Genomic DNA, 14,028 nt, shown 5'->3' with positions numbered 1-14,028 from the left:
TATATATTTTCAAATAAAAATGTGTCCTCTTTGTATACAGCTATATATACTATGCAGTTAACCAACTTTGGCAATTTTTAATAGGTATTTTATATGTACACATGCTGCATGTATAGTATATTCTAATATATAAAACATGGGGTATATATAGTACTGTAACATATGTTATATAGTATCTGTTATATATGTTATATAGCATGGTTTCAGATATATTGAAAAGCCTAAAGCAGTGTTTCCACATAAATTGGCTTGCTGGTCAGTCGGGGTTGGGAAGAACTTTGAGGACTGTTGCACACTACACAGATGAGCTGGCTGGAAGGACAGCTGGGTAATTCCTACCCAGACTTCCAAGTTTGGAGTTTGATGGCGTGAACTCCAGGGCAGCTTGTCAACCATGGTAACCTTGATGGGCAAGGCCTTTGTATCTTGGTGCCTTTCTTTTAAATGTGCTCCCAGTTTTTGTGGGTAAGGGGAGTTTGTTTGATTTAGAGAGTAAAGGACTAGTAATAGACTACTGATCTTTGTAGCATTGTCTATATTACTCGCAGTTCAAGTATTTGTTTTAAAACCCAGCATAAGCAGCAAGTGCTGTATTAAAAATAAAAATAGCAAATGGAAGATTCACTGTTGGAAGCAGCCTTACTGTTTATGTCACTAAGGTGCCAAATGGTTTAAATGTTTTCTATGTATGTGAAACAATTCTACAACTTTGAGCTCCATCCGGGGCTTGTGGCTACATAAAATAGTGTAATATTTTAGATTAAAGAGGTCTAAAATGTGTCGTAATTCGTTTTGGAAGTTCATTCTAGTAATAAAAGGATAGCTTGTAAGGATAGAAGTATTAGTAACATGAAAGAATTTATTTGCATAGTTGGGTAATTTGTAATTTCGAAGTTTATGACTGGAGTGATGCTAAAGAATGTTACTTTCAAACCTTCCCATTATTCCCATGCAAGAGAGTAATTCTGAGAGCTACACGTGTGCCTGGGGCTGACTGGATGGTTTTAGTAAACGCTGAAGGTAATCTGCACCTAACACTTGGCACTTAAAAAAAAAAAGCTGCTGTGTGTTTTAATGGAAATGGTGGTGTTTGTGCTTAATAAATCCATTATTTCAGGGATGTCAGTTACTGAACCTGCACTTTTTTATTTCGTAGAATCAACACCTGAGGAGACTGGACAAAGCGCGAAAGTGCTGAGGAGCAGGACGTGTTTCATTAACTACAAGAAGCACATAAAGCTGTCCAACGTGGCCGAGAAGAAGAACCCACGCAGGTGTGCCACTGTGGCAGCCAACAAGATCAAAATAATGAGCAATACAAAGGAAGAATTGTCCAGCTCAGAAAGCGTTTGCACAGTAAAAAAGAACAGAAGGCAGCTTCATGGCAATGTGTCTGCAGCATCTAGGAAGAAACTGGTGGGCAGCTCGGAGACAGATGCTTGCTACAAGTCTGAAAGTGAGAGAGAACAGCTTTCTGGCAGGAAAAAACCTTCCTGCCCTGAATCATCCACCTTGAAAAGAAAATACATCAGTGACTCTGAGAATGAAAAGACAGAATCTGAGACAGAGGTAAAAGTGACCCAGAAGCAGAGTGATGATAACCACAAGCCAGCATACAAAAGAGTCTGTGCTGTAGTTCTCAAAAATCTTGAATGTGACTCTTCAGATGAGAATTCCAGAAATCACAAGATGGAAAATGGGAGGAACTGGGGAAGTTCTAGTCAGTCAACTTCAGCCCCCAACCATCATACGAGCAACTCTGAAGAGGAGGTAGATTCTGACATAGCAAAACACAAAACTAAAAATACCAGAGAAGTATCAAACAGAAAATCAAAATTATCGGATGGCTTCAAGGAAAGAGCAGAATCTGATCCAGGGGGCAGGAAAGATGAAACAAGCTCAGTATTGGGGGATGCGGAAGCACCTGGGACTGCAAGAAGTTCAAAAGCCCTTTTCAACTCTTCTTCCGATTCAGACTCTGAGACCGATAACAGTATCTATAGCAATGCCACAGGAACAAGGAAGAGGAGGAGGAAATTGGAGGTCGTTAGGAAAGAAATTACCAACTCCAACTCAACTAAGCCTTCCAGAAGACCTCAGCGACGGAAACGTTGGAAACCTAATCAAGAAAATGACTCTGAAGATTTGGATTACGCCAAATACAGAAGAGCTAACCGGCGCTCTAAGATAAGAACTCGGAATGGCGGGAGGCGGACTGTGAGATACGACGACTGCGACGACGAAGACGATGACAAAGGTTTAGACGATGCAGACTGCGAAACGTAACCTTAAAAGGAAAAGCCAGCCCATGTGGTTTTTTTATGGTAATAGCACTAGAACTCATGATGGACGCTGGCTCTTCTTTGTCCTACATTTCAGGGAATATATTTATATTTTTCTATGAAAAAGTTATGAATGTGACTAGACGATGACTTTCTCCTTTTCGTATTTTGACTTGCACTTGCCTGCCCATGTAGCAGCATTTAGCACAGATGCCAAAATGTGCCTCATTATAGGGGCAATTTTTTTTGTCTTTACTGGTATTTTATTACATATAACAAGAGTTAAAAAGTTAAAACACTGCGCATCAGGTTAATAGCAGTATGTTGAGTATTATTGTTATGGGTGCTGCAATGGAATACTACCTAGGTCATAATAATGTTCGAGAACAGATTTCAAATGTCTCTAATGCTGTATGAAATCATAGACAATAGTAACAGGCTTATAAATAATACTATACACTATAAAAATCTGGCGGATGCTGGCATTGCATCGAAAGAGTAACGAACGGTCTCTAGGCTAGTAACTTTACAACTTGTATTAGTACAGATGTTAAATGCTCTGTACTTCCATTATGGGTAACATGCAACGAGAACCAGCTACCAGTGGAAAAGCATATTTGCTAATTAAAGGCGTATTGGTGCTGGTGAAGAGAGGGTTTATGCTGACAGGTAGTACTATCATTAATGTGACTTCTATACTGTAAACTTAAGGATATGAAATGCAGGTGAACTCTTGGGCCTAAGGGTTTTTGTGTGTTTTCTTTATAAAATAGAAAAACAAACAAAACACTTGTTCTGTTTTCTTTATGCGTGAAAAGCTTGAGGTGCAGGATTCTTACATTCCAGACCTTTTTGCTAGTTTTCTGTTGTTCTTCCATATTTAAACTTTTCAGTGCTTTAATGTTAGGTTTCTCATTGAATTAAACCTTATCAGTTTCTGATTGTTGCAGTCCCTCTCCTATTTTCGAAATGTTTGAAGCGGCTGTTGTTGACAAGAAATAATCCTTGTGTAGTAGACAGTTTCTCCAGGAAAAATATGTAGGTCCTTGGTTGGCCACGTGTCATCCAGGAGAACGTGCAGCACCTCTTGACTGTAACCTTGCTGTTTCCCTGGCGCTGGGCTGGTGGGACCCCCAACATCACTGCCTTCAGTCCAGCACCGGGTGCTTGGTGACCTCTGCTCCTTCCCTACTCTGTGTGTTTTGTCCCTCTGCTCCGCTGGTTCCTTTTCTCACACTTAGTAAGACTTGGTGATTCCTGACCTCATCATTAAAAAGGAGACGTTGGAATATTAAATTTATCCTATCCCGGTTTATTTTAACTAAAACAGCAAGTCTGTGAATTAGTTTTCCAGCGGATTGGACTGGTAGCACTATCTGAAAGGGGTCTTTGGGGGGGGAGGGGGGAATGAGTCAGTAATTCCAGCCCTGCTTGTGCAAAGGGAAGCAATAGAAAAGGGAGTCCCAGGTGCTGCTTACCAGCAGTCAGCGAGAACTGCTTTTTCAGCGTCGCTGACATCATGTGCCAAAAGACATATTTACCATCCTATCTGGAACGTTACCTCGGTATAGAGATAGGACTTTGAGGAGAAAGAGTTCTGTGTGAAACCCAGGAATAACCTGCCTTACATAATTTTTGCCCCGGGAATTTTCCTTTAGAACACAGTCCTTACTAGGACATGGTAGGGTTTTGTGAATTCCAGAGAGGTGTTTATCTGAATTCTCTAAGTTGGTTTCTAAAGTACACACACGGTTGTGTTTAGTGATGAAACTTGGCGGTTGCTTTGTGTATCTTACGTTTTAGGGGCAACTTTGTTAAAAGAGAGTAAGTAAACTGGTATTTTTCTACTATCCATAAAATGAATGCATTGTTCAGCGGCTGCTTATCCCAATGTTCTATGGAGTATGACCTCCAGTGCAGGAATAAATACTGGTGTAACAGCTTTCAAGCGAATGTCAGAGTGTTTATTAATCGTAAGTTTAAAAAGCAAAAATTGGGCTAGTAGGTTTGTACTCGTGTTTCAGGCTTAGGCTTAAGGAGGTGGTTTTCTTTCTCGCCCTTTTTCAGATGCTGTGTTCTCTGTCACGCTGTGCTCTTGTGCTACATGTTTGCAGTGATCCCTGAAAGCTGGGGAGAGGTATTTGTAAATCCAAGGGGGAATTACTGGCTGAGGGACCGTAACACTTTATTTTCTAAGCAAAGCAAAAGCGGTTTTGTACTTCCTAATCTTATACCTAGAGTCAGGTTGTGAAGAGCCAGTAGGAGGAGGCAAGACCTGACTGGCCAGGGGCTGCTTTTTTTTTTTTTTTTAGTCTTTTGCCCTCCAAGAGTTTGACATTTACTTGTTAATTTAAACGAGCTCGTACCAGATTGTCTGGTTAAAGCCTGGCAGGGAGCAGTTCTCTCATCGCCCTGGTCCCTTCGCCCGCCGGCAGTTCAGTTAGCCTAGCCATACTCAGGGACGTGAGGCACTAGCCCCGTGCAAGTAGTGTGTTCTGTGAAGCTGCTCTGCGGCGCCTCTGTACGCGGTCGGCGTTCTGCAGGCGCCGGTTTGTGTTGCGGGGCAGCAGCGCCCGAGGAGCGGGAAGCAGGCGTGCGGGCCTGACGCGCAGGAGAACGCGGGAAGCCGTTTATGTACGTGTGGAAGCAGACTGAAGTAAAGCTGTTGACTGGACCCCTGCCTCTGCGCCTCTGTTGTGTCTCCCACGGGTCGGACTCCGCCAAGACGCGTGTGTCTCGCCGCCGCTCCGGCCGGCGCCATCCCCGCGTAGCGGCAGGGGCGCCGCGCCAGGCAGCAACGCTCCCGGGCGCTGGGCCTGCGGCCGGACCCCGCTCCCTCCCTGCTGGGGCTGTCCCGCCACCTCAAGCGGCGCCTCCTGCCGCCCGGCGCCACGCCGGGCTGTGCCGGCGGTAGAAGCCGGCGGCTCGGACGCTGTAACAGGCACCGGGCAAGTCGTTCGGCGCCCGCTCTATGGTCTGCGCGGCCAGAGCGTCACCGGGCGGAGCGGAACTCGGTAGTGCCTGAGCGCCGCGGCGCGCAGGCGCGCTGCCCGGCGGGGCGAGCTGCGGGGCGGCGATGGCGACGTTCTTCGGGGAGGTGGTCGTGGCGCCGTCCCGCGCCGGCGTGGACGATGAGGAGTGGGCTGAGGAGGGCCGAGAGGAGACGCCCGAGGACCGGGAGATCCGCAGGGAGCTGGAGAAGAAAAGGTAGCCGCCCCGCGGGGCATCCCGGCCGCTCTCCCCGCCGCTGCGGAGCGGCTCCCCCCGCGCCCCGGCACCACAGAGCGCCCTGCGTTGGAAGGGGCTCGTCAGGGCCATCGAGTCCCGCTCCTGGCCCCGCACCGGGCCAGCCGGGTCACAGCGTGGGACTGAGCGCCTCGGCCAGGCGCTTCTTGAGCTCAGCCAAGCTGGGTGCTGTGACTCCTTCCCCGGGGAGCCTGTGCCAGTGCCTGGCCACCCTCTCCGTACAGAGCCCTCTCCTAACATCCAGCTTACGCGCACAGTGCATTCGGGGCCATCGCTCACCCGCTGTTAGCCAGAGCCGGTAGGGTGCTTGTGCTGCAGAGCGTGCCAGACGTCTGCAGGGAGGGTGTTGGGCGCTGGGACACCCCTGTGACAGACCACCGGGGCAGCTGGCGACGGGCGTGGGTGCAGGGAGTGCTGCTCCACTTCCCTCTGCCTGTTTTGCCAGGGAGATCGACGTCCTTTGGACCTGGAAGTCGGAGAGCGCTGCTGACGGGCTGTTTCCATGCTCTAAGTTCATCGTAGCGATCGGCCGTAACGCGGCAGGTAGGTTGGCGCAGGCTGCGGGAACAAACCCACCGAGGCCCGCGAGTGCTGCGGCCGGGCCTTTGCTGTCCACTGATGGTGAGAAGAAAGGAGGGTGGGAGAAAGTGCCAGTGTGCCAGGATGCTCCTTTTGCCACAGTCTTTGTCGGTGTCAGTCTCCACCGTAAGGCTGGTCCGTTGGGGTGTCCAGCTCTGCCTCTGGGGAGCGGAGCTAACCCTGAGCCAGCCAGAGAGACACTGAGTGAGCCTGTGAAACACGTTTTGTTACAGCTGCTTCATCCTGCAGTCAGATTATGCTAAAATGACACATCTTCAGTTGAAGAGAGGAAGAACAGTCTGGTTTGGGTTTGGACTTTAGCTGGGATAATCACACTTTTCCTTGATCTGACTTGTGTTTGCTCATCAGCTCTCCTGGATTGTTCTCTAACTGGCACAAGTTTCCTTCCAATAGTAGCAGGTTTCTCAGTGCAGTTATCCTTTTGAAATAAGGATCCATCAAAGATGAAAAATAATGGGTCAGTGAGCTGTAAGAGTGATTTTCTTTTTCCCTTTTTTTTTTCCTTCTTTTATCCATCGGTCCCTTTCTCACGTTTTACTTTCCCACTTGTTCGGAATGCCCTCCTTTGAGGTGGTTATTTATGCATTAGAGACTTGAAACACCCTCATCCCTTCCCACACACTTAGCAAGGTCTTGAGTTTTTAAACAGCTGTTTTGCTGTGAACATAAAGAAGTTTTTAAGTCTTCCATACTCTCAGGTCACATTTAGATGATATTTAAGTTAACACCGCTAACTTACTGTTCTTGAAAAACAATTTTAGATCTGCCTTCTGTTTTAATGGTAGCTTTTGACAGGAATTTGATTTAAGAGCTATAGATCTAGGATCTTTTGTTGCTACAAAACCATGCATGTCCTTGTCACTGCTTCCTAGAGCCAGTGTAATACTTCTGCCTTGCTGCTTTAGTGAGGTTTTGTTTGTTTGTTTGAGAAGTCTGTTACATCTGGTGTGTCAAGAAGTACAACAGACTTAGTATTTATATCCTTAGAGTATACTGAAGGAATCAAAGGTGACCGTAGCGATATAACTCCGGAGGACGTGTGCTCTTCATGTTAGGTAGAACTGCTCTTTATCTTTTAAGCCCCAATAAGGTGAAGTAATTCACATTCTTGATCTGTGGTGGGTTTGGTCAATAAATGTATCTGAGGGGGAGGAAAAAAAAAGTAGCAATTTGTGAGATTGCAAAGGAGTAATCTAATTAATTCAGTGTGGGTGTTTCTTTGTCAAACGAGGATTTTACTCTGTATGAATTAACAACGGGTTTTGGGTTGGGGGTTGTTTTGCAGCTTTCCTGTCGTCGTTTATTCTGGATTCTGTATGTTGGGAAGTAGTTGGAGTGGTGAAGCTGTGGAACGAGTGGTGCCAAACATCCGACACGACCAGCGTCCTCCCGACGGATTCTTTCTGCTTGTTCTACCGATTAGTGTCAGACCCGACAGTAAGTGACCGACTCGTGACGTCCCCCGTGTTTTAGCTTTCTGGTGAAGAGAGCAGCCTCCGTCCACCCCCTGCCCTGCCCAGGGCCAACAAAGCACTAAGGCTGCTGCACTATTCTCTCTTTAGTCTCACAAAGAACTTGAAGGGTCGTTTTGCTCACTAATGCTGCTGGAAGCTCTGGCGTGTGAAGTTCAGTACAGAGATGGTGTGTGACCGCCTGATGGCTTCACATCAGTTGTGAGTGAAAAATTCACGTTGGAATAGGGTCAAAGAAGCCTGAGAAAACTGAACAGATTGTTGGCTGCAGTCATATCACCTATACACCTGATGATGTGCTGTTGTTGTGCTCCTGAAACCACTTGCTTACGCAACTTTTCTTGTTTTAAAGGTGGTGTTGTGCCAGTGTAGCTGCTACGTCGCTGAGGATCAACAGTTCCAGTGGCTTGAAAAGGTAAAACTGGCAAGACAACAAATTGAGCAAGATCTTAGGGGTGGGGATCTTAACGTAAGCGTCACCTTCCCCTCAGATATTCTAAGCATGGTTACTTACAGCATTGTAAGTAACTGTTTCCCTCTGGATCCTTTTCTTAAATATTGAACAAATGTACAAACTTAACTGTCTGCAGATGCTGTGAAATGCCATTCTGGATGCTGGCAGCTGTAGCTTACCAGCCTTTGTATGTATACTTTTTTTGAACAGTTTCAGAGTTGTTGCCCATTAACCACTCTCTGAACCTTTTTCCTGTTTGGCTTAAGCTTCTTACTGGTAAGCTGCATTTCAGCTCTGGGAGAATCCTTCCTTTGAAAATAACAATGTAACTGCATCTGTACAGCTGCCAAAGGATCACCAGACAGTTTCACTGTTGTGAAACTCATGATGGATGGTATCTTTGCTAATGGGTGTGTTCTGTTCCTGTCACGAGGAGGAACTCTAAAGGGAGGAGCCTCCAAAGCAGTATTTGTCCCATTTGTTCATGGGCTTCATATGCTAAGTGCCTTACCCCAGCATCATTCAGGCTCAGGAACACTGCTGGGTCATTCAGGTTCCCCTCCCACTCCCAGATACCATCGTGTTGATTTTAGTAAGATAAAGCCAGGGGGGAATGTTTTGGCTGTTGAATTTCTTTATGGATCTGGGTCACTGCTTAGCCTCAAGGGAGTATAGCTTGTTCTGTCTTGTGTCTGCCTGCTGACTTGCCTTCCTTGGAATCTCTGCTGCTCTGATGGACAGGCAGAGGGCTCTGAAGCTGTTACTTGAGGCTGAGGTGGCATAAGGCTGTGGCTACAGGTTCAAAGAGTGAGACATAAGGCAGCGTGTGTCCGCTGAGAGCAAGTCCTCAGCCTGAGCTTGAGTGACACCTGCTCGCTCTGGCCAGCCAGCTGCCCCAGCCAGGGCCTGAGAAGGATTGTGTGGTGTGAGGGAGAACCACATGAGCAGTGGAAGGGAGCCAGAGAGGGTGTGGTGGGGCAAAGAGGTTGGAAAACTGGGGTAACTTTGCTGAGTGACGCGGGGAATTCAGACCCGAGTCTGTGTAGAACTAGCCTTTGGTAGTTCCACGGCCTATTGAAGAGTTAGTTTCATTCACTTTGTGGAAGGGGGTAATGTTCACTTCAAAGTCTAGAAACCCTAAGACACAAAACATTTTGCTTTGCTGTGTACTATGCCTTCTTGCCCTTGATTTAAGCCAGGATGGCAAAAGGAAAGGGGTTGTGGTTTTGCTGTCTTCTCGCAGATGCGTTATTTCCAATGTGGGTGCTCAGCAATGGTGGGTCTGTACGGTTTTCCCAAGTCAGTGCCCTTGATTGAGTATTTTTAGGCTTTATGGTTATTGGTATTTTTAAACATACAGCAGAAATACTGTCCTGGTATTCATCTGCTCTTAGTGCAAGTTACAGGCCTGTTTGGTATGCTTCCTACATCGTGATTCACCGAGCATCTTCGCGGTCTCTGCGAGCCAGGTTTCTGCTTCTCTGTGTGTGTTCTCAGTCAGTGACCACCAACAGAGTGGGAACTCACCAGCTAACGTGGCACAGCACTGCACAGCAGCCAGGGCTGCCAGCCAAGTCAGCATGCTGCAGGTGGCAAAGGCGTTGCGTTGGCTGTGGTGTTACAGCGGTAGCGTGGTGATCTGAGGGAGCAGCCAGCTTCCCTTCTGTGATTGGTACTGTATACACAGGCAGGCAGGTTTCTGTACCTGCCAGATTCCCTACTTCCTTGCCCATCATCGGTCTGAAGAGGACAGTGTAGGGGGAGGGTGCAGGTTTATCGTGCTGCTTCTCTGGGCATACCTTCTTTAACAACAACAGGAGGCTCCAGAGCATGTTGGTGTCTTGTGCCAGTGTGTGATGGGTCTGAAACTGTGTTTTCTACAATGTTTTTGAAACTTGTTTCTTTGAGGAAAGCTGTGGAAAAAATAAGGTTCTCTTTCCCAGTTCTCTGTTCAACTCAAATATAATGAAATAAAATCCGAGTATTTAAAATTAAGACTCCTTTTAAAGTGCCGTGGAACACCTAGGGAGCCCGATTTCAATCTCAAATGTCTTGAGGCTTAGCAAGTTGCCTTCCTGTCATAAGCAGCCTGGTTTTGTTTGGAGTCCTTTTTCTTTCCACAGTCATCATTAGTAAAAAGAGTAAATCTTATTAGGTTTGCAGGTGAGTAGAAAGTGCTGAAGACCTAAAGAAAGTCCATAGATCTGGTAAACACGTTAGCTGATCTTTTGGCTTTTTATCTCCATTCCGAGAGCAATGCACGTGAAGTCTCTGCCTGAAGTTTTTGACTCAAATCTTAGTTAGTGAACCTGAACTAAACTGCTGATCGCCATCTGTGCTGAAATTGAAACAAACCCTTGTGTTTTCACGCTGTAATTGTGAGAAGATACACTTTGCTTACATGCCAACCTTTTTATTTCAGGTCTTTGGCTGCATGCAGAAGGAAGGCTTGCAAGTAATTATTCTTTCAACGTGCCCGGTAGCTGATTATAAAACTCAGGAGTCCACCCTAACGCTCCCGTCTCCGTTCCTGAAAGCCTTGAAGACGAAAGACTTCAAAGGCCAGGTCTGCTGCCCGCTGCTGGAACAACCCAACATCGTGCGAGACCTCCCTGCTGCTGGTACTTTGCAATTCCAGTTGTTTACACAGAATCACCAGGTTGGAAAAGACCTTTAAGATCATCGAGTCCAACCGTTCCCGTCCTAAGCTAAACCATTTCCCTAAGTACCTCATCTACCCTTTTTTTTAAACACATCCAGGGAAGGTGACTCAACCCCCTCCCTGGGCAGCCTGTTCCACACCCCAACAACTCTTTCAGTAAAAAATTTTCTAATATCTAATCTGACCCTGCCCTGGCACAGCTTTGTGCCATTTCCCCTTGTCCTATCTCCTGTTACTTGGCTGAAAAGACCATGATGAGGCTACTGGTGGCAACACCAAACTCATGTTGAAGAGAAGAGCATCCCCATTAGCTTTTTGAAAACGAATTCCTAACGGTTTGACGTTTTATGTGGTGCTTTGTAAAACAGGCACAGCTTTCAAAACCACCCACAACTCCTTTTACCCCTTGTGTGCAGGGCGTGAGTACTGGCAAATTCTTGAGTATGGCCTCACAACATTTGTGTCTTGTGTTTTGGGGCATTTTAGTTAGGAGATAAGTATGCTTTATTAAGAATTACTTCTAATCTGACTGTGCAAACTGAGGTTCATGGTCAGATTAAAAGTAAAACTCTATTTAATAAAGTATGCTTTGTTAAGAGTTTCTGTGTATTACAGGTAAGTTTCACCATGCCACTGATTGACCTCATGGAAAAATTGGATTCTGTTTGATTACGTAACATAATAAAAACCCGAGGCTTCTCATGATGGAGTGCCAAACTAGTGGTACCATCATGAGGAACAACTTGTGTGGCAGGAGCTGAAAGTGGATGATTTTTGTAGAAAAAGTTTCTCTCATTTGCACCTTGTTTTGAGTTTTTGTGTTTTAAAGGTTTGGGTTGGGTGTTGTTTTGGGGTTGTGGGGTTCCCCACAGAAACTCTTAACGATTTTTGTTTGCCTGTAATATATAGTTCTCAGTGAAGGTATTCACTTACTCTTAACGAAGAGGGAACAACTGCATGTAGTAGGTTTTGGTGGCTGGTTTGGTTGTGTACCTGAGGGTCGAGGGATGGCTGGTTGAGCAGTCAGGATCCTGAAGTAGTTAATTTACAAACTTCCATGCTTTTGAACTTCTTTTGGAACTTTTATTGAAGCAGTGTGATTTTATTCAGAGAACATGAGGTTCCTTCTCCGCTGAATCTGACGCACGTTTTCCTCTGACACGTGTTTAGTTTTGAGTTACTGTCAAGTCTGGCAGATCCCTGGGGTGCTGTACCAGTGTTACACTGATGTCATCAAGCTGGACACGGTCACAATCGAAGCGTTCAAGCCTCTGCTTTCTTCTGAAATCCTGAAGGGTTTAGTCAAGGTAAAATTCCATGTTTAAAAAGTAGTGGGAGGTTTGGTCTGTTCTGGTCTTGCATCTTGTGTGTTCTGCTGCCCATGTGCCCCTATGAGGATGCCACCTGGAAAGGGTGATGTATGTAATGCATGGAAACGTGCAGCCTTTATCAGCAGAGGACAGGTTTTATTTACGTCTGTTCATTAAGGTGCTTAGGAATAATGAATCTACAGCTTCCCTCAGAACTTCATTTTGACTTTTCAGGCTCTTGCAGTGGCATTAGTGATTGTCAAAGCCGCAGTTTTCTGCAGAGGTGTCTCCTGTTAAAGCCTTCAGGTGGTTTAATTGGTTTTTTTACATTCTACATTCATATGCAGGATGGCTCTGTTCTATCTCTGTATTTACCTGTCTTGCAGTGAAAAGCTTTGCAGACAGTTTATTTTGACCTGTACACTTCTTTCTGGAACTAAGACTCGAGTTCTAAAGATGATTCATAAGTTTTGCAGTCGAGCAGCTCTGAAATCATGGCATTGTAGCTATTGAAGGCTACGTTTTCCTTCTTCCTGAAGTGTTTTTACTTGCAGCATAGTTGGTTTAAGACACATCCCTCAGTTTTGCCAACTGAACTTATATTTAAATGACAGAAGATGTTTATGTTTACTGAAATTATTTATCTCAGCTTTGAAATGAGAGTTGCAAGTTAGTTTTCATTACAGCTTCTGCTGGTTTGGTTAACAAGTCAAACAGACTGGTGGAGAAATGGTGAAACCCTGAAGGAAAAAAAGCTGATAAGCAGGTTCTTCCTCTCATGCACAAGTGAGGAGGAATGCAAGTTAACATCCCCTGGTTGAACTGTAGATTCATCAGAGCCTTCAGCAGGTCTCAGATTCCTTCATTCTGAAGAGTTTGTTCACAGTTACCACTTGAAACAAGCTGATGTTCAGAGTAATGAGCGTTAGAACAGAGGACAGGGAGGCTTTGTTGTTCTGTTTTGTGACTGGCAGCATGGCTAATGCTGATTGCCTCTTCCCTTTCCTAGGATGCATCTGAAAGCACAAAGATTTTGAAGAAGTTGCTGACAGCCAATGAAACTCACAGTAATATCTACATCTAAAGAAGATATTTATGATGCAGACTGCACTTTTGTAGACTCTGGCTTCTTCTGTAGAGGACGTTTTGCAACTGTAGTTGTTTCCTTACAAGTGGAATAAATCCCAGTAGATTTTTACCTCTGCGCTCGTTTTGGTTACTTTCAAGTCCATGGCTACAGACACCTGTATTTCTTCTGAGTGGCTTGGGAGACGTTCTTCTGGAGTGGTTTCAGGAAAAGATATCTTGACTATGAAGAGCACCTCCTCCTTCCTCTCATGAAGGGATTGTCTTGCCTAAATGTATGTAAAAGAGGAGATGCAGTCGAGGAGTTCCATCTGTATCTAATAGGAACACCTGTTCTTTGCTGTAGTTTGAGATGCAGAAGTTGCCCAATTACTCCATCTTCTTTAACAGTTTGTCTGTGATGGAGAACACGCTCTGCATCTTTTTACATACAGAGATATATATGATTTTGTCCCTATGTGTGAAAGATACATACACATGTGTGTGTCCACGTACCTTTTATATATGTGCGGCGGTACAACATACAGTAAGGAACGTATGGTCACTGGGTTTAAAGGGATTACTAGTGGAAAATAATCCAGCTTTACCGTTTAGGAGGAGGCAGGAATGTGGAGCTGTTTTGAACTGCATGGACGGGCTGTGACTTGGGTTCACCGAGTAGATCGTCGAAGGCATCGGGGATGCTGCTGCCGGGGGATGTGGCAGGAACAGGTTGCAGCTCGGGTCTGCTGTGCCTCGCCGAGGGCTCGCCTGTCTTGGCAGTTACAGCTTCACACCCCAACGAGGCACTGTAGAGGCGCTGTAGCTGTCAGATCTCAGACCTCTCCTGGTGAAACGGGCTGGTAGGCTCGCAGGCTGCTTCGGCTGGATTTGCCAGGGGAAGCAGGTTTGATCTGTCCACTAAAAACCTCTGAAT

General features: G+C 45.8%; 2 protein-coding genes across 2 annotated transcripts in view; both read left to right on the top strand.

Annotated features, from left to right (window-relative positions):
* BRWD1 (bromodomain and WD repeat domain containing 1) overlaps positions 1-3,217 on the top strand; it is a gene marked incomplete at its 5' end in the record, with an annotated part of 50,590 nt that extends 47,373 nt beyond the window's left edge. Inside the window, one exon of the mRNA XM_084277969.1 lies at positions 1,157-3,217. Within this exon, the coding sequence (XP_084134095.1) occupies positions 1,157-2,286 (1,130 nt within the window). The 3' untranslated portion in view covers positions 2,287-3,217. The remainder of the gene's footprint in view (positions 1-1,156) is intronic.
* Positions 3,218-5,358: 2,141 nt separating this feature from the next.
* Positions 5,359-13,218, top strand: PSMG1 (proteasome assembly chaperone 1; the record flags this gene model as incomplete). The annotated part of the gene is made up of 7 exons (XM_084279601.1): positions 5,359-5,489; positions 5,974-6,071; positions 7,414-7,565; positions 7,953-8,015; positions 10,477-10,675; positions 11,887-12,023; positions 13,036-13,218. The coding sequence occupies 7 exons, from the start codon at positions 5,359-5,361 to the stop codon at positions 13,108-13,110; spliced, it is 855 nt and encodes a 284-aa protein (XP_084135727.1). The 3' UTR covers positions 13,111-13,218.
* Positions 13,219-14,028: the final 810 nt, after the last annotated feature.

Source organism: Gallinula chloropus (assembly GCF_964237585.1).
Source record: "Gallinula chloropus genome assembly, chromosome: 1".
Taxonomy (NCBI): domain Eukaryota; kingdom Metazoa; phylum Chordata; class Aves; order Gruiformes; family Rallidae; genus Gallinula; species Gallinula chloropus.
This window is presented reverse-complemented; position numbering and strand designations above follow the sequence as displayed.